Below are 20,458 nucleotides of genomic sequence, written 5' to 3'. Positions count from 1 at the left end.
GGTTAGTATTGACCTTAGGTCAGAAGGAAGATCATCTGTGCTGGACCACAGTTGACCATGAGTAACTGAAACCAGGGATGAAGTGGGACTAATATACTTTGGTGACTTTTGGTGCCAAAGATGGTACTGATTTCTGCTTAGTTAAAATATTTTAGGAAAAGTATTACTAAATTTGCCACATGAAGTTCTTACTTATGAAGAGATACTTCTGAATAGGCAAAGCTATTTTATAATCATATTACATTAAAATATTGGTTTTTGTGTATTTGTCTCTTGAAAATTATTGATGTATTACTTTATGAAGTAATGTAAAATTGATTCACTTATTCACCAAAGGCATATTATCTTTTTTCTTTCTTTTCATTTTTTATTTTTCTTAAAAAACAGGAATGTTTGGCAGTCAGGACCCTTGATCCTCTTGTCAACACCTCCAGTCTGATAATGAGGAAGTGTTTTCCTAAAAATCGCCTGCCACTCCCAACGATTAAAAGTTCTTTCCATTTCCAGTTGCCAGTTATTCCTGTGACTGGGCCTGTGGCCCAGCTCTACAGTTTACCCCCTGAAGGTAAGACTGCATGTTTACTGCTGGCTTTCAGTGGTTCTTGGAATTGTGTGACTGTCGACTTTTTTTTTTCCCTCATTTCTAGTTCCTCAGCAAAAGAGACCTTAATGAACACAATAAACTTTCACATTATATTTTAAGTTAAATATTTCTTCAAATATAAGAAATTGAGTTCTGATAATTAAAGGCAGTAGTATGGAATGTGTTATATATATGTAAATGTGAATTTAAAAAAATTTAAGCATTACATAGGAACATTATTTCATAGTTTACATAAATTTTCAAAGGATAAGAGTGTAAACATTAAATGTTTAGGTAGTTATATTTGGGCTTACATTTATAACTTTTTGGTGAAATTCATTTTTTTTAAGTTAATACCTAATCACCAAAAATGTTATTTTTTTATTTTTTTATTTTTTTAAGATTTATTTATTTATTGGAGGTGCAGAGCCTGGAGATTGACACAGGGCTCAATCTTAGGACCTTGAGATCACGACCTGAGCCAAAACCAGGAGTCAGTGGCTTAACTGACTGTGCCACCCAGGTGCCCCTGCATTTTTTATTATAAAATAATTCATCTCTCTTCATAGAGTTTCTGCATATTCCCATGAAATTTCTATGGCAAGAATTCAAGAATTTAACAGATGACTCACTGATAAAAAATTGAAAAGAGAAGGTAAAATGTACTTTAAGAAGCATAAAAAAATACTAGTCCAAATTAACAGAGTAATTTCTTTCTACTGAGATCAGGTTCAACTATTTAAATAATACTTAAAAATTTTACAATTTCTATTACCAGGATTAGTTTCCTTATGTAAATTCATAGTTCTCCTAAGAAAAAGGTTCAGTGTTAGTGTATATGGTTCACAGAAGTGTTTTCTAATGATTGGAATTTGCATATAAATATGCGTAGTATATTGCTTGGGAAAAGGGAAGGTGAAAATAGAAAAACGCCTACCAATATTCTTCTTTTTTTAAAAATTTTTTAATTTATTATTTTTTATTATGTTCAATATAGCATATGAACATATGCATAGCATATAGCGTCATTAGTTTTTGGTGTAGTGGTCAGCGATTCATTAGTTGCGTATAACACTCAGTGCTCATCACCACATGTGCCCTCCTTAATACGCATCGCCTGGTTATCCCATCCCCTCACCCCCCTCCCTTCTGTAACCCTCAGTTTGGTTCCTAGAGTCCAGAGTCGCTCATGGTTTGTCTCCCCCTCTGATTTCTTCCCATTTAGTTTCCTTCCCTTCCCCTGTGGTCCTCCATGCTATTCCTTATGTTCCACATATGAGTGAAACCATATGATAATTGACTTTCTCTGCTTGACTTATTTCACCTAGCATAATCCCCTCCAGTTCCATCCATGTCATTGCAAATGGTGGGTATTCATCCTTTCTGATGGCTAATATTCCATTGTATATATGAACCACATCTTCTTTATCCATTCATCTATTGAAGGACATCTTGTCTCCTTCCACAGTTTGGCTGTTGTGGACATTGCTGCTATGAACATTGGGGTGCAAGTGCCCCTTCTTTTCACTACATCTGTATCTTTGGGGTAAATAGTGTAGTTGCTGGGTTGTAGGCTAGCTCTATTTTTAATGTCTTGAGGAACCTCCATACTGTTTTCCAGAGTGGCTGTACCAGCTTGCATTCCCACCAACAGTGTAAGAGGGTTCAGACACTTCTCCAGAGAAGACATACAAATGGCTAACAGACACATGAAAAAATGTTTGACATCACTAGCCATTAGAGAAATACAAATCAAAACCACAGTGAGATACCACCTTACACCAGTTAGAATGGCAAAAATTAACAAGACAGGAAACAAAAATGTTATGGTTTATGCTTAACAAAACTTGCATGTGACTTACCTAAATGAAAATAATGAAATTATTAGAAGTTGGCTGTTTGCCATTTCAATACAATACTGGGAACATAGTAAAAGAAGTAAGAGTTGAAATCTTAATGTGGGGAAAAAGTAGAATTTTGGGGGGTAAGATCTAGTAAAATGGAAAAGAGAGTGTAGTCTAGACTATTATTAGAATTTCCAAAGTATTTTCTCATCAGTTGATAAATTTTTTGCAATTTCAATTACTTGAAATAAGTGATGTAAGAGAACTTTCAGGTAATTATAATTAGTTTTATTATCTTTGATGCAGATTTATTAGTGGTATGTATCACAGAGTACACTGTATGATTTTTTTTTAAAGTATTTTATTATTAAAGTGCACCTTTAGTCTATGCAAAATACCAAGATGGATTATTCAGAAACTTCCTTTAAAGGGTTTAAAAAGTCTACAACTCACTATGGGACTTGAGTAAGACAGTGGAGTGAAAATAGTGATCTAATTTCTCTTTCCCATTGCATTTAAAACTACCAACAGACTTTAAAAATAGGGCAAAATCTGTACCAAAAGTGAGAACAGGGTAAACAGAAGCATTCTCATGAAATAAACATAGAAATGCACCAAACATCGTGGAGGTGTGAATATATTAAAGAAGAGCATCAGTTCTCTACTCACCCCTCTGTGAATGCAGTGTGCCTGTCTCCGAGTTGAGGCGCCGGTAGCACCTAAGTTGGACGGACAATCAAGGAGCAGTTGGAGTCCTTTTCTCTCCTGTATCTCAGTGTAGGATTATGGGAGTTTAAGTAGTGGTTGTAACTGGTAGAAAGCTGGGGAGACTTCTGTATGATACAGCAGGTGGTAATACTGGGAGGAGATAGGATATAGGATTTACCCCATAGTGTTCTTTATTCAGTGTACAGAATAATCACATATGAGGTGAGAAAGCTAACTTCTAGTGCAGTGAATTCACCAAACATGGGGAAAAAATGACAGAGATGATATTTTTCTGAGGGCTCCTTTCCTGTCTCATCTCAGACTAATGGGTCACTAAATTAGAAAGGGGGATTTACACTGACGGACAAGTCTTCATGATTAAGATGTGAGAGGAGAGTTTTGACAGCATCTGTGCACACACAAGGCAAATACCCTCTTTCTGTTCACCATTTTTCATATATCAGACTTCATTACATTGATCACAATTTTCATTATTTTTTACCTTCCTCAGTTAGAATATAAGTTCCATGAGGATAGAACTGTTTTTTTTTTTTAAAGATTTTATTTATTTATTTGAGACAGAGAGAATGAGAGAGACAGAGAGCACATGAGAGGGGGAAGGGTCAGAGGGAGAAGCAGGCTCCCTGCCGAGCAGGGAGCCCGATGCGGGACTCGATCCCGGGACTCCAGGATCATGACCTGAGCCGAAGGCAGTTGCTTAACCAACTGAGCCACCCAGGCGCCCAGGATAGAACTGTTTTTTTCCTTCATTTTATCCTCAGCATCTATTAGAGTTAGTGTACACTTAACATTTGTTGATGAAGGAATTGAGCTGACCTCAAGGCTTAGTCTCTAGAACATTAAATGCCAAAAGATAGTGAAGCAGCATCTTACAGAGGTTTCGAGGAGAGTCCTGATTCAAGATTTCTGAACACTTATTAGTTGCCATCCATATGTGAAGGTGACATATTCTTAGGTATATAAGGGTTTGGAAGTGATTACCCAGGTACCCTTTCTGAAGTAATTACACGAAATACTACTCTAGTCTGGCCAATGATGAATTAAGATGACAAGAATAGAGACAACATGGTAGCAGAATCATTGTATTAAACAGTACAAATTGTTAATTATGTAATACTAAATAATTGTAATACTGTTTTGAAATACATTAACCAACTCTTGGCCAAGGATACATAATACACAGTTATAACAAACTGGGTTTTTTACACAAATAAACTAAAATTTTTATTATTTATATTATATATGTTTGTATTGATAGAGTTCCTGTTCTTAGGAATATTACACTATTCTTGCATTTCTAAAATAATTATAGGAATAGTGGTTCATATATGCATTTTAAAATGTAAAAGTACTTTTGAAACAGAGATCCTTAGCCTGGGAACTATTGACTCATAGGAATCCATGGATGGACTTCAAAGACTATGAACACTCTGAAATTCTGTATAAATTATGTATTTTTTTTCTTGGGAAAAATTCTTGAAGAGGCTCATTTATTATTGTTATAGAAAAGCAGGGAAATTTCAGAGACACACAAAAATCCTGAGAGCACTAAATACAAAGCAAGAACCAACAAATCATCTTTGGTAATAAGATATCTAAATGGATAAAATACTCTGACTAAAAGGAGAAGAATTGACTAGGAGGCAAGATGGCAGAAGAGTAAGGGACCTCGTTTCATCTGGTCTCTTGAATTTAGCTAGATAACTGTCAAATCATTCTGAACACCTATGAATTCAACCTGAGGTGTAAGAATAGAATTGCTGGAATTCTACAAATAGAAAAGCAACCACTTTTTTGCAAGGTAGAAGGTTCAGAGAAGTGAATCTGAGGGTATATATTGGAAGATAAATGGCAGGAGGGTGGGGAGCCTCTGAAAGCTGGCTTCCAGAAAGTGTTATAGCACCAGAGTGCAAAATGGAAATTTTTAGAAGTCTGCTCCAGTGAGAGACATCCCTGCCTGACAGGTGCTCAGGTGGCGAAGCAGGGCAGAATCCTAGGTGGGACAGTGTGGTCTCAGGATCCGGTCACAGAAAGAACGGGGGTGCCTGAGCCGGCAGAGTTCCCAATCATTTGAGTGGAGAAACAGGCTACAGTCGGAGAGGGATCCCTGCCTAGGACTCTCCTATGTTCTCTCTCTCAAGGAGAGCAAGAAGACCCTAGCAGCTTTTGCCTCTTAGGATCCCTCTAGCCCTAGGTACCACTGCTACTTGAAGACCTCCATAGTATTGGCCACAGAGGAACCCCCCACACTCAATGTTGACATTGACCTCTGCTGACAGAGCTGCATGGGGACTATGCTGCTGTGCCTTCCCAGGAAGCAAAGATACTACATCTTCCCCCAGTCTGTGTGTGTTCACAGCTGTTTTCTGGCGAAAGTCTTTCCCCACCCAAGCCAGTCAGTCCTAAAAGACTGGAAGAAGCAACTGCATCCTTAAATGGGGTAGTAAAGTATCCTCCAGACTGAGAGGGCACTTTGAGACCAAAAAACTATGCAAGCCAAGCCCTTCCATACCATTTATAGAGTTTTTTTCAGGGTAACTTACTGGCAAGGTCAGGCAATCCAGGTGCTGCTACACAGCTGTTCTCGCCCAGGCCAGACCTTAATCCACAGCTTTTATAGAGCAGGGGGCATTTGTGGTGTGGTCAAAGGGTAGTTATCTAAAGTGGTGCCATCTGTGCACCACTTTAGGGAAGATCAGAATAAGCCTCCCTGCTTTATGGTCAGGGCATAACTGGGCCCTAACGGAGATCATTGCGTGGACATGGACAAGATGGAGCGCCGAAGATGGAGTCAGTGTTATTAGCACTCCTACACAGACCAGTATCTCTGGTGAACATAGATGCAGAAATCCATAGCAAAGTAACAGCAAACTGATCTTAACAACAAATTAAAAGGATAATATACCATGATCAAGTGGAACTCATCTCTGGGATGCAAGGACGTTTCAACATCCATAAACTAAAATGTGATAAAGCACATTAACAATGAAGGATGAAGATCATATGATCATCTTGACAGATGCAGAAAAGAAATTTGACAAAGTTTAAAATCCTTTTATGATAAAAACTCTTAACAAATTGGGTATAGAAGGAATGTTCCTCATCATAATAAAGACCATATATGATAAAGCCGTAGCTAATACTGTGCTTAGTGATAAAAAGTTAAAAGCTTTTCCTATAGGATCGGGAAGAAGACAAAGATACTGTCTCTCACCATTTCTATTCAACACAGTACTGGATATCCTAGCTATAATAATTAGGCTAGAAAAAGAAAGAAAAGGCATCCAGATCATATAGGAAGAAGTAAACTTATCTGTTTGCAGATGGCATGATCTTATATATACAAAACCGTAAAGTCTCTACCAAAAAACTCTTGGAACTAATAGACAAGTTCAGTAAAGTTGCAGGATATACAATCAAATATATAAAAATCAATTGTGTTTCTATACAATTACAGTAAACTATCTGAAAGAGAAATTAAGATAGTAATCCTATGTACAGTAACATTGAAAGTAATCCTATGTACATTGAAAGCAAAATAGGAATAAATTTACTAAGGAACTGGAAGACCTGTACAAGACATCGATGAAAGAGATTGAAGAAGACACAAATAAATGGAAAGATCTCCTCTGTTCTTGGATTGGAAGAATTAATATTGTGAAAATGCCCATATTACCCAAAGTGGTCTACAGATTTCAAGCAATCTCTTTGAAAATTGCAATAGCATTTTTCACAGAAATAGAAAAAACTATCCTCAAATTTTATGGAACTACTAAAGACCCCCAGGAGCCAGAGCAATCCTGGGAAAGAAGAACAAAGCTAGACATCACAGTTCTGGATTTCAAACTATTACAAAGCCATAGTAATCAAAACAGTATGGTACTCAGAGCAGGCACATAGACCTCTAGTGGGATGGAATAGGTAGCCCAGACAAACCCATGCATATGTGGTCAGCTAATTTTTGATTAAAGGCACTAAGAATACACAGTGGGGAAAGGACATTGTTTTCAATAAATTGTATTGGGAAAGCTAGATATCCACATACAAAAGAATGAAATTGGATCCCTGTCTTATACCACTCACAAAAAATTATCTTGAAATGGATCAAAACTTAATTATAAGACCTGAAACTGTAAAACTCCTAGAAGAAAACTTGGGGGAAATGATCTTTGACATTGGTCTTGGCAGTAATTTCTTGGGTAAGATACCAAAAGCACAAGCAGTGGAAGCTAAAATAAACAAATGGGATTATGACAAACTAAAGAGATTCTGTACAGCCCAGGAAACAATAAATTATAATGGCAATTTCAATTTATTGCCTTACAGGATGGGAGAAGGTATTTGCAAAACGTGTATCTGGGAATGGGCTACTGTCAAAAATATATATAAAAAAACCTCACACAGCTGAAGAATATAAAAGCAAGTAATTCAATTAAAAACTGGGCAAAGGACCTGAATAAATATTTTCCCAAAGAAGACATACAAATAGCCAGTAGTATATGAAAAAGTGCTCAACATCAGTAATCATCAGGGAAATGGAAATCAAAACCATAGTAAGATATCACCTCACACCTGTTAGAATGGCTGTTACCAAAAAGACAAGACATAGGAGCTATTTGCAAAGTTGTGAAGAAAATGGAACCCTTTAACACTGTTGGTGGGGATGTAAAATGGTATAGCTAATCTGGATAACAGTATGGAGGTTCCTCAAAAAATTAAAAATAGAACTACCGTATGATCTAGCAATCCTGCTTCTTAGTATATATCCAAAGGAATTGAAATCATTATCTTAAAGAGAATCTGTACACCCATGTTCCCTGTAGCATTATGTACAGTAGACAATTTTGTAAATAACTGTAATGTCCTTTGATGGATAAATGGATAAAGGACAGTGATATATATGAATATTATTAAGATAATATAAAGGAAGGAAATCCTGCTATTTGCAGCAACATGGATGAACCTGGAGGGCAGTGAAATATGCCAGACAGAAAGGCAAATACTGTGTGGTATCACTTACATGTAGAATTTTAAAAGCCAACAAACAAAAAAAATGATTTTGTAGAAACAGAATAGAATGTTGGATGCCAGGAACGAGGGGAGTGGTAAATGGGGTGCTGGGATCAAAGGGTACAGATTCTCAGTTTAAGAAGATTAAGTACTGAGGATCTAATGTACAGTATGGTGACTATAGTTAATAATACGGTATTGCATATTTGGACATTTCCAAGAGGAGCTCTTAAACATTCATCACAGTTAACATTGTTAATTATGTGAGGTGATGGTTGTGTTAATTATCTTCATCTTGGTAATCATTTTACCATGTATATTTATATCAGATCATCACATTTGTACACTTTATATTACAATTAATATTTATTATTTCTTCTTCAATAGAGTTAAATAGTTTAGAAAAATATCCTTTTAAAATATTCCCTACTTTGTTTTAAAGCACTCAGTTACTTACCTGAGTACTCTTCCACTCTTCTTGCCTTATCTTGTCTCCCCCACAGCCGTGGTCCTCATGTACCTTTACATTCTGTTCCCTGAGTTTTTCTCTAATGCGTATTCATTCTTCATCCCCATTCCTGCTGTATTGGTTCAGACAGTTACTGTCTCCTGTTAACTGGTCCCCTTCCATATATGTGCTCCCTCTCTCACACCTGCCAGAGTGATCTTTTGAGCAATGTTAAGTCAAATTAAGCCATTCTCTTCTTGAAAATTCTCAGTGCTTGTCTTGCATAGGTTAAAAATCTAAACTACTTGGTCCCTTCATTTTCTCATTCTTACTTGCCTTTCTTAGTACTTTCCCAAGTGTACAAGTTTAGTTATACTTGCCGTTTTTCAGGGATATCATCTCAACTCTTTTTTTCTTAGAAGCCACACTCACCCACCCTTATGTTGGCCTTGAAAGCTGCTGTATCTTCTTGAGGATACTGCTTAATTACTACCTGTTTTGTGGAGTGATTACTCATATCCCCTTGACCTCAAGTTTGTTAGTTATTCTATCCTTTGTTTTCCCAAACAAACGTTGCTTTCATTAACGTTTACTTTTGTATTGTAGTTACCTGTTTAGTCTTTTCTGCTCTTTAACCTTATATGCTCCTGGAGGACAGGGACTCTATTTACATATATTTTTAAAAATTCCCAGCACACAACACTACATACATGGCACATGGTAGCCATTGAAACAAATAAATGGGAAATCAGTTGTTAAAGGAATAAAATCAGTTTTTGAAATTTATCATGTACAGGAAATAAGCTGTTTCATTCAGGCTGTTGCAACAGAAGACATTCATTTTTAAAAATCGAGAACATCAGTAAAAACACCCATACATTTCTACAGTGCTTTTTCAAATTTTAGTATCTCATAGGTTTTCAACACCTAGGACAGCCTTAGAGACATTCTTAATAAGGAATTTCATTTACTTTTCCTTTGGTGATTAAAAAACCAATGTTGTGTGTTTATAGCATCCTTCCTTCGTATGTGCATGTTGTAGAATGCTTACCTCTGACCTACTTATAGCATGTTTTGTGTCACAGTGGATGACGTAGTAGATGAAAGTGATGACAATGATGATATTGACTTAGAAGCCGAAAATGAAACTGAAAATGAAGATGACGTAGATCAGAATTTTAAGGTTAGTATAAATCTCTATCTTCGGTCAACTTTATGAATCATATACGCAGTTGTAAAATAAAGATTGGGGAAATAGGTGTAGCTTAATGGTAGATTAATTGGTTTTGTCCGCATCTTTTTATTGTGATAACTGTGGACACTAAGGAAAGGGAAAATGAAAAATGATGTTGCTTTGAATGCATTGATCTGAAAAGGTCCTTAAAATAACTTATTTTTGCTCTTTTTGACCAGGATAAGCTCAGGTAACTGATCTGACTTAGGTTTCAAAGTCTAAGGAAATCTGAGTTTGAAGGAAAGTGGTTTGAGACTAAGTAGCAACCTGTTCCTCTTTGAGCAGTCTTTTGGGGATATAAAAATAGTAGGAAAATGATCTGTAACTGCTGGATTTTTGGTAAGAATTAGTGTTTACATAATGATTCTTAGGTTTCAGTTAATTGGAGAAGAAATGGACAAAAGTGTTTATTGAATTGAAACAAGATAAAAAAATTATTGTTATATGTGTGATGTTAAGTAAAGAGGCAGGGGAGTTTTTAGAATTTTATGGCACTTTTGGAAGTGTAGAGACGATATTTGCTTTATTTAGTGTCAGGGGGTCATTTTAGTATCTATGGAAAAATGCCTGCTTAACTCCTTCAGTTTTCAGCTGTTTAGCTTAGTCTTTTTTGGTGGGTGGGGAGGGATTCATTTGACCCTTGCCTGCTTGGCCCTTTTGTCTTGAAATGCTACATCACAATTGGGTATTTGACCCTCTCTGGAGATAGAATGTTAAGATACTGGAAAGAGATACCCATTTTAATAGTAGATGTAGTTCCAGTTTCATTATCACCAAATGCAATCACCAAGGCAAGCTTTGGCAGAATTGTCAAGTTAGCCAGTCTGGGCAGCATAATGGTCTGCATCCTTGCCTCGAAGCTAGAAAGAAGAAAAACAGTGCAGGCTCTGATTTTCAAGGCAAAATATCTGGGTTAACTGTGTGATTGTGGTTCTGGACTTGATATAAGTGGAAGAACTGTGGGATCCAAGTTATGAGAATTTAAATTCTGTTGTGTAAAGTGTTCTTTAGATAATAGAAGCTATATTAAAAATCACCTGTTTAGATTCTTTGGGAACTGAATGTTTGGGGATAGTAAAATTTCAGATTGCTGTTAAGTTTATACTTTAACATATTTTGATAGAAACCTTTCTCTTTTGTGCTGTATGTTTCCGTGTTGTTAAAAACATAGTATGTTGAGTATAATTTATTCTTTATGGCTCAGGGTCCTCATTAAACATATCTGTTGTTGTGATCACTACAGATGTAAAGACAGAGATTGGTGGGGAAATAGAACTAATAGGAATTATAACAATGATTCTGATTTTGCTGCTTGGAAATTGTCAGTGTGTATGCATGAATACATACTTAAAAATTTTTTAAAAATCATATGAGGGTAAGTTACATATATTATGTATCATGGTCCTTTACCCCTAAATATGTCAGTGAATATTTCCTAAGAATAGTGGTACTCTCTTACATAACCACAATGCAGTTATCAACTTGATAAATTTATAGTGATATAACACTTTTTATCTGATCTGCCATCCATATTCCACTTTGTCAGTTGATCTAATAAATGTCCTTTGTGAGGTTTTTTTTTCCTTCTCTCTAGAATAGGAGCTAGCATCAGATATTGTGTTTAATTATTTTGTCCCTTAAGTCTCCCTTAATTTAGAATATTTCCATATTTATATCTTTGAAAAATACAGTTGTTGGCTGTATTATTCACTGGAGTAGCTGCGATTGCTTACATTTTCTCCTGCTTTATCTTAACACACCAGTTATAATAATGAGAAAAAAATAATAGATTCAATTTATTCAACATCTAATCCTATTCTAGTCCATGCTCTTTTTTTAATTAATTTTTTTTTTTAATTTATCTATTTGAGAGAGAGAGAGCACAAGCAGAGGGAACAGCAGAAGGAGAGAGAGAAGCAGACTCCTTGCTCAGCCAGGAGCCCAACTCAGGGCTTGATCCCAGGACCCCAAGATCATGACCCAAGCCGAAGGCAGACGCCTAACCAACTGAGCCAAAAAAAAAAAAAGCATGCTTTTTTTTTTTTTTTTAAATTGAAGTACAGTTGACATACAATATTTTATTAGTTTCAGGTATACAGCAGTGATTTGACATTATGAAATATTCACCATGATAAGTCTAGTTAGGCCTTTTGCATTTACCATCTATGCTAGTCCCTGCTCTTTACCTATAGTAATTATTAAATCCTCATCTCAATTCTATAAGGTACATGATATTATTACCTCTGCTTTACAGGGCTAATAATTAGAAGAAGGAGGCACAGAATGTAGCTTATAAGATGTGGGGCCAGGATTCAGAATAAAGCAGTCTGATGTGAATGTCCACTCTCTCTACCACCATACTATACCAAAATGTTACTTTTTTTTTTTTAGGATTTTATTTCTTTATTTGACAGAGAAAGAAAGGAAGGGGAGAAAGTAGCAGAGGGAGAGGGAGAAGCAGACTTCCCGCTGAGCAGGGAGCCTGATGTGGGTCTTGATCCTGGATTCCAGGATCTTGACCTGAGCCGAAGGCAGAAGCTTAACCAACTGAGCCACCCAGGTGCCCCAGCCAAAATGTTATTTATTTATTTATTTTTTAAGGACTACAGAATTGCTGGCTTTTTGAGACTGCTGAGCTGTATTATCTTATTTTTCTTCTTGACCACAGTTTGCCTTACTGTCATTGGCGGTTACATTTGGACTTAATTTTTCCTTTTTATCTAAATCTAGTTATTTACTTCCTGTGTCAGGTGAACCTGCTACATACAGGTTTAATATTTGTTTGTGTTTGATTGTGATTGTAGTTTTAGAGACTGTTTTTCCCTCACCATAGTGATTCCATTCTCTTTACCCCAGATTTTTCAGTTTTTGGAGCATTTATAGAAACTTGGAGGTTTAGAACACTTATCTCCAGTAGCCAGGACCTGTCAGTATATAAACTTCAATGCGTTCTTTTCCCCTCCTTTACTTGAGAAGAACTTTAAGCAGTGGTGGGGGGTGGTTGTGGTTTTTTTTGTTTTTTTTTTCTAAATCTGTCAGTAGCTCTTCATCTTTGTTTTCCCCTAAACCAAAACAGAATTTCCTGCTATTGACCTCTCAAAGTGTAGTTTTTTTTCTCACAGTGCCTATTTTACAGATAAATTCATTTTTTTTTGAAAGTAGAGAGCAAATATGTAAGGCTCTATTTTCACAAAGTAGTATTGAATGTTGAATTCTGGTCTGTTTAGAGAAAGAATACTTTTGTAAACTTTTTGTTATTTTGAAAGCATTGTCTACTTTATTAGTGCCAAACAAGGAAATTATATATTTTGGTTCATCAATGCATAATTTAAAGGTCTATGAAATTACGCATTTGTGTCCTAATAATTATACAATAATTATACACTAACATGATACTCTTTAAATACAACCAGTGTTTATTATTTATGGCAAGGGAGAAAATCTTTTTATTGGTTATACAAATAATAGCTAAGTTCCTGAATATGAACTATGAGAAATATAAAATATATTTTTCCTTTTAACTTACTTGGTAATATGGAGTGTATATATTTAGTCAGATACATGTATATAAAGCATTATAAGGATTGAAGCATGGTAGAATAGATTTAAGGCTAAAAGTAAGTTTACTCACTGAAATTAAAAGCCATTGAAAATTAGTAAGTGGTCTTTATATCTCTCTTTAGCAATGAAGATAATGATGAGTTTGTATTTGTGTGAGGCCATTTGTTGAAGGTCATAGAGAGAATAGCTTGGATGGTAGGTAAACTGACACTTGTCTTTCTGGCACAGTGTATATTAGGTCTTTGAACAGATACAGATTGAATTAATCCCAGATACATACCCTGTTTTTCTGAGGTCATACCTCCCCTTTAAATTTACCGTCTTCCTTCCTAAAGGGGCGTGGAAATAATTTCTGGCTGTTTTTCAATTTTTTTACTTTTTTTCCCCCCAGAAAAAGAGTGTGTGGTGACACTGAGCTTTTCTAAGGGAACTTTGTTGACCATGGAGTACGAGATTACAGGGTAATCATTGGTTTGTCTTGAGACAGTGCATTGACCAACAGAGTATGCTCTGAAATCAATGATTAGTTTTACATCCTGACTCTTTGCACACTATGTAATTTTGAGCAAGCCCCTTAACCTCTCTCTACCTCGGTTTCCTTTTCAGTTAAATGGAAGTAATGATGCTATCTACTGCATAGTGTTCTTCTGCAGATTAAATTATGTAAAATCCTTAGCATAGTGCTTCTCACATTTTCAGTGCTTAGTATATGTTAGTTATTTTGATTATCACCACCACCATCATATATTTATATTTTTCAATTTAGTTTTTTTAAGTTTTACTACCCTTTAATATGAGTAAAACTATGGCAACTAAAGAGATTGAGGGGAGCATCCTTTAGTCTGGATCTTGACACTAGGTCTTCTATCTTGAGGAGCCCAAATACTATTTTCAACACAACAATGACCCAATACCAGCAAATTTCATTTATGGTAAAATTAGTACAACCTTTAGTCAGTGATTATTCTCTACATGTAATTAATAATTTGGAAAACTTTAATCTGAAATATAGTTTGTAATTTTACCTTTTTCTTAACTGGTTACATTTTTATTATTTCAGAATGATGATATTGAAACGGATATTAACAAACTAAAACCCCAGCAGGAACCTGGACGAACGATAGAAGAACTTAAAATGTATGAACACCTTTTCCCTGAGCTTGTTGATGATTTTCAGGTATAAATATAGAAAATACAGCATCTTAATTGATTTTAAGAAACAGTTCTTCTTTTTTGTTTTTTCTTCCTTAGGCCTGTAATCCCTGTTTTCCCTTTGCTTTTTATTTCTAAAATATGAAAGTGGTATTGCCTTTCTGGGTGACATTGGACAGTTACTTTAGCATTCTGAGCTACAAACTACTTATCTGTTAAATGAGGGGACTAGCTCATTAAATTTTTGGACTAGCTTTTACATTTTTTCATTACTTTGGCTCATTGCTTTAATTGGCATAGTTTTTAAAAAATAATCTTTAAAATGGCATTTTAAAATCTTATGTTGAAGTCGTCTTTCTATCAGTTGCATCCAACTGAAGGGGGAGGTGGGAGCTGAGAAATTGCTAAATTAAAACTGAAGTCTCTGCTTATTGGATTGTTTTTCCTGACAGTCACCATATATCTGGGGAATGTAGGGCCAGGGGAGAACAATGTGAAGTCTTTATATCTGAGTCGGTTCACAGGGAGAGTGACTTCTCATTAACATTTCTTACCCTCATTTATTTACTGGAATGTACTTACTTAGCGTGGGTTACATAGCAAGTAAACCGGATTGAACTGATGGCAATTAGTAGATAGAGTTTCTTATTCTCACTCAGCTGCCCCCTTATGGTGGGTACTTGAATAAGTCCCTGAAATTGCCTAGGATCTTAACCTATAAAATAAAGCATTCAAACCAGATAATCTCAGATTTATTCAGCTCTTACTACAGGCCCCCATGCCTCCCAAACCCATACATTTAATTCCTAGTTGCTTAAAGAAAAAGACTTTAATGTAAGGTTATATGTGGGAAATAAAAAAAGGCAGGACAGTTGACCCTTGAAAAACATAGGGGTTAGGGGTGCCAGCCTTCCAATAGAGTAAAAAAATCCATGTATAACTTTGACACCCCCCAAACTTACTTAATAGCCTACTGTTGACTGACATCCTTACCCATAATATAAGCAGTTGATGAACACATTTTGTATGCTATATGTATTATATATTGTATTTATACAGTAAAGTAAGCTAAGGAAAAGAAGACATTATTAAAATCACAAGGAAGTGAACTGTACTGTATGTATCAGAAAAGTAAGCTAAGGAAAAGAAGACAGTAAAGTAAGCTAAGGAAAAGAAGACATTATTAAAAGCACAAGGAAGTGAACTGTACTGTATGTATCAGAAAAAAATCCGTGTGTGAGTGGACCCGCACAGTTCATACCTTGTTGCTCAAGGGTGGGCTGGGCTGTGCTTGCTAGCTAATGTTTGTATTTCACAGTTGTCATATTCAGGGCTCTCTTTAGGAACTTAGGAGCTTTGGATGCACTAGGAGCAGCAGCAGGTTGCCCTTCCTCCCCTCCCCAGTTCCTTGGCACTTTCAGAGATTTGGGGGATATTGGAGGGTCCTCTGAAATCAGGGGAACTAGAAGGAAGGCAGGGATAAAGGAGAGCGCTATCTGTCAAAAGAACAAGAATGCAGGAAGAGGCATTTGGGAAACGATACAGGGTGATTTTCTCCCACTGAACGTACCAGAAGTACCTGGCTACTCTTTCAACACCTTTGTGCCAGCTGAAGAACTCAAAATAAAACCCTGGAGATAACAAATACTGCTAACTCAATGCAGAAAAATATTGTGGAAGGGATTTAGGTGGGGAGGGGATTGATTATTATGTGAAGAAGTCACCTACTTTCTTCTCTCTGTATGTATAAGAACTATATAACATGTTTAAAAGTGGTAAGAGTTTTGATGTGGGAATAAAGAAAAATAACTTTTTTAATGGGTGTCAAGGCCAGGATTTTGATTCTCATTCTTTCGCAGGCCACTTCTTTCTTGTAGGCTGTGACGGTGAGTTCTTGTGTGTCTGCCTGTTAATGCTTCACCTGGAACAGGCTACCCTTGATGGTCTCCTGCTCGGCACCTAATAGCCAGCCAGCTTGTCCTTTAGTTTGGCTGCTTGTAGGAGAGCAGGTTCCTACTTTTGGTCTGACTTGGCCAGGGTCAGATGGTGAAGACAGGTTTGTCAGAGTGTAAGTGCTCCGAAAAGTCTCCCCAAGTGAGTCGCTCCTTTTTATTATGTTTAAGCAGAAGAAGTTGCTTCAAGTATTTCAGATAACTTGTATTTATTAATGTGTCTCTCTATTTTGCCGTAAAGAAAAATGTAGAACAGCTGTATCTCTGTAGCATGTGTTAGGGGGAATAGCACATTGTCTTTTACTTACATAACTGGAAAATCATTTCTAAAGTAGTTGTGTTGGCACTTGACTATCTTTTGCATTTTTAAATTTCAGAGGAACGCATTGTTCAAATACTTTAGTCTCTTTTTTGAAGTGTGTGTTGGAACTATATCTAAACAGCAGTATTTAAGTGACATATTTTTGAGAATTAAAAATATTGGTTGGTTCCAGATAAGAAGTATTTGAAAGGATTTTTTTCAGCCATCATCTTATCAAATACTGGCAGATCATGACATATTAAACATAAATTAATTTTGATTATGACTTTTTCCATTTGGATTTGCATGTCATTTTCAGTATCAACCATTGGGGCTTAAAATTACTTGATGTGCTTGTTGGGATTCTGAACACCATCCACTTTGTTTCCACATGTGTTAAGGCTATTATTCAGTGACCAGATGGAGGCAAATTGAATGCATTTGAAGGCAAGATATAGAATTGTTAAAATAATTATCAGCAGACTTTTTGAAGGCCCTTACCATGCTTTTAAAACTATAATTATTTATTCATAGTGACAATTACAGTTTTATATGCTTTTGTTTCTTAATGGCAGAATATTGGAAGTGTCAAAATTCTGAATTTTCACAGCTCTTTTTTCAAATGTTTGTGGTAGCATGATGACAGTTACCATATGGACTTTTTTTTTTTTTCCTCTTTTTAATTTGGTTTTAAATTTTTATTAAAGTTATGTGTGGACAGAATTTAAAGAGTCACATAGTTTTATATAGTTTAATCAGGAAAAACTGGGTCCCCTTCCCACTTGCTCTTTCCTGGAATCACTTTTAGCATGTTTTTGAAGTTGAAATCCCCATGTATCTAAACGGTAGGCTTACAGTGCCATCTCTTGATTTTCCTGCCCTTTTTTTTTTTTTTATCTTTTTTTAAAAAAAAAGTTTATTTTATTTTAGAGAGAGAGAGAGAGAGCAGGTAGGGGGTGGAAGAGAGGGAGAAACAGAATCCCAAGCAGACTCCCTGCTGAGCACAGACCCCAACGCAGGGCTCTGTCCCAGGACCCTAAAAGATCATGACCTGAGCCAAAATCAAGAGTCGGACGCTTAACCAGCTGAGCCACCCAGGCATCCCTGAAATGAACAGTTATGAAGTTACTGATGCTGTAAAGTTGCTTATCTCTAAGAATTTATGGCAAAAAAGTAAAAAAAAAAATATTAATGTAGCTAAATTAACTTTGGTGACTTGCCTGGTGTCTTTTATTTTTATTTTATTTTTGAGAGAGGGAGAGCTCATGAGTCGGGGGGCAGAGGCAGAGGGAGGGAGAGAATCTTGAGCAGACTCCATGTCCAGTGCAGGCTCAATCCTACAACTTGAGATCACGACCTGAGCTGAAATCAGGAGTCAGCTGATCAACCTACCAAGCCACTCAGGTGCCCCTTGCCTGTTATCTTTTTAAAATCTTTTTACTTTCAACTTTTTGATATCCTTAGGTGTGTATCTTTTTAAACAGTATATAGTATAAACAGTATATACTATAAACTACTATATATCACAGTATATAGTATAAACAAACAGTATATAGTTGGATTTAAAAAAATCAAGTCTGCGTCTTTGCCATTTAACTGGAGCATTTAGTTCATTTACATATAATTATTACTGTATTTGGATTTATATTTATGAGATCTTATTTTGTGTTTCCATTTGTTTCATCTCCGTGTCTTTGTCTTTTTTTTTGGCCTTCATTTGGATTGACTATGTTTTTGTTTCACTTTTTCACCCTAATTTGTTTGAAAGCTATAGTCTTGTTACTTTTTTTATTTTAATCAATTTTGTTGAGATATAATTTACATACAATAAAGTGCATTCCTTTAAAGTGTCAGTTTGAGTATTGACACATATACAGAAATTCTAGCTACTCTTGATGTTGTAACATACATTTTTACTATTCTGACGTTAATTGGGATCTTTCTTCTTTCTTTTAATTACAAAAGGAAACTTGGGATACTTTAAGTATAATCACCTCCCAAACCAATGTACACACTTTTAATTTATGTTTAACTCTAGCTTTAAAAAAAAAAATCCATATGATGGTACTGCTTTGTGTTTTACATTAAGTGTTTAAGATTTACAGACGTTTTTACTACTTTTTTGTTTTTTACTTCTTGTTTCTCAGACCTTCAGTCTGACTTACTTTCCTTCTGCTGGAATTATGTCTTTTAGTCCGTCTCTCTCTTTTGGTTTGAAAGTGTCTTTCAAGAATGGTTATTCTTGAAAGCTAGTTTCTCTGGCTAATTTTTAAAAGTCAGCTTTATTGAAGTATAATTTACATGCAGTAAATTATTCATCTTTAAGTTCAGTGAATTTTGACAAATTCATACAACTGTGCAACCACCAACCCAGCCAAGATACAGAATTATTTCTGTCACCCCAGGTGTGTCCCTGGGCCCCTGTGTCTTTGTGGTCAGTCTCCTTACCTCCTGCCCAGGTAACTGCTGATCTGCTCTCTGTCACTGTAGGTTAATTTTGCCTGTTATGGAACTTCTCATACTGGAATCCTATGTGAATGTACTCTTGTTTAAGGCCTCTGTGTTCATCTTAGGGTTTTGAGATTCACTGATGTTATTGCATGTATCAGTGGCTCTTTCCTGAGTGCTGAGTAGTATTTCATTGTATGGAAGTACCACAATTTCTTTATCTGTTTACTTGATGAATACTGGAATGTTTGCAGTTTGGGGCTACTGTGAATAAAATTGATACTAGCATCTGTGTAAAAAGCTTTTTGTGGAAATTTGCCTTCATTTCTCTTGGGTAAATACCTATGAGTGAAATCGCTGGGTAGTATGTATGCAAAGTGTATGTTTTCGCTTTATATAAACAGGTTGTTTCTGGTGATTTTCAAGATAATTTCTTTAGCTTCATGCTCCACAGTTTCCTAGTAGTGTTGACTAAAGGCAGATATTCTTTTTTTAAATCTTGTTTGGGATTCACTGTCTTTTGGAATCTGAGTTGTTTTCTCTTAGGGGTTGGAAAAACTCACCTCTCCTCCAGACACTGCCTTTTTTCTCTTTCTTTCTCTCTTTTCTTTTGGCATTACTAATTGGTTGTAGACTTTTTTACTCTCTTCCATATCTTTTAACTCTTTTTCATGTTTTCTCTCTCTTTCTCTATGCTGCATTCAACTAAATTCATTCGAACAGTCTGCCAGTTTTGTAATTTTATTTTTGGCTCTATCTGATTGGTCATTATAAACATCCATTAGATATTCAAACTTGTTTTATTTTTGGTTTTAGAAGGTTTAAAAAAAATTTGTTTCATCCCTCTTAAACTTTTTTTTTTTTTTTAAAGATTTTATTTATTTATTTGACAGAGAGATAGCGAGAGCAGTAACACAAGCAGGGGGAATGGGAGAGGGAGAAGCAGGCTTCTTGCCGAGCAGGGAGCCCGATGTGGGACTCGATCCCAGGACCCTGGGATCATGACCTGAGCCGAAGGCAGACGCTTAATGACTGAGCCACCCAGGCGCCCTCCCTCTTAAACTTATTGTTTCTTTTTTTTTTTTTTTTTTTATCATTGGAACATTTAGCAATCCTCTTTATTTTAATTTTAATTTTTTTTTTACATTTCTTTTTTTATGTTACGTTAATCGCCATACATTACATCATTAGTTTTT

At 35.8% G+C, this 20,458-nt stretch overlaps 1 protein-coding gene across 4 annotated transcripts in view; it reads left to right on the top strand.

Moving 5' to 3' along the window:
- The window catches only part of AGTPBP1 (ATP/GTP binding protein 1), a 184,481-nt gene that overhangs the window by 79,946 nt on the left and 84,077 nt on the right, over positions 1-20,458 (top strand). For all 4 annotated transcript variants that reach the window (XM_035024409.1, XM_035024407.1, XM_035024410.1 and 1 more), the window contains exons 11-13: positions 388-565; positions 9,700-9,797; positions 14,470-14,586. In XM_035024409.1, coding sequence (XP_034880300.1) covers positions 388-565; positions 9,700-9,797; positions 14,470-14,586 — 393 coding nt within the window. The remainder of the gene's footprint in view (positions 1-387; positions 566-9,699; positions 9,798-14,469; positions 14,587-20,458) is intronic.

Source organism: Mirounga leonina, unplaced genomic scaffold (genome assembly GCF_011800145.1).
Source record: "Mirounga leonina isolate KUSES-001 unplaced genomic scaffold, KU_Mleo_1.0 Mir_179, whole genome shotgun sequence".
NCBI classification, from domain to species: domain Eukaryota; kingdom Metazoa; phylum Chordata; class Mammalia; order Carnivora; family Phocidae; genus Mirounga; species Mirounga leonina.
The sequence above is the reverse complement of the archived record's forward strand: the minus strand, read 5'-3'. Positions and strand labels throughout refer to the sequence as shown.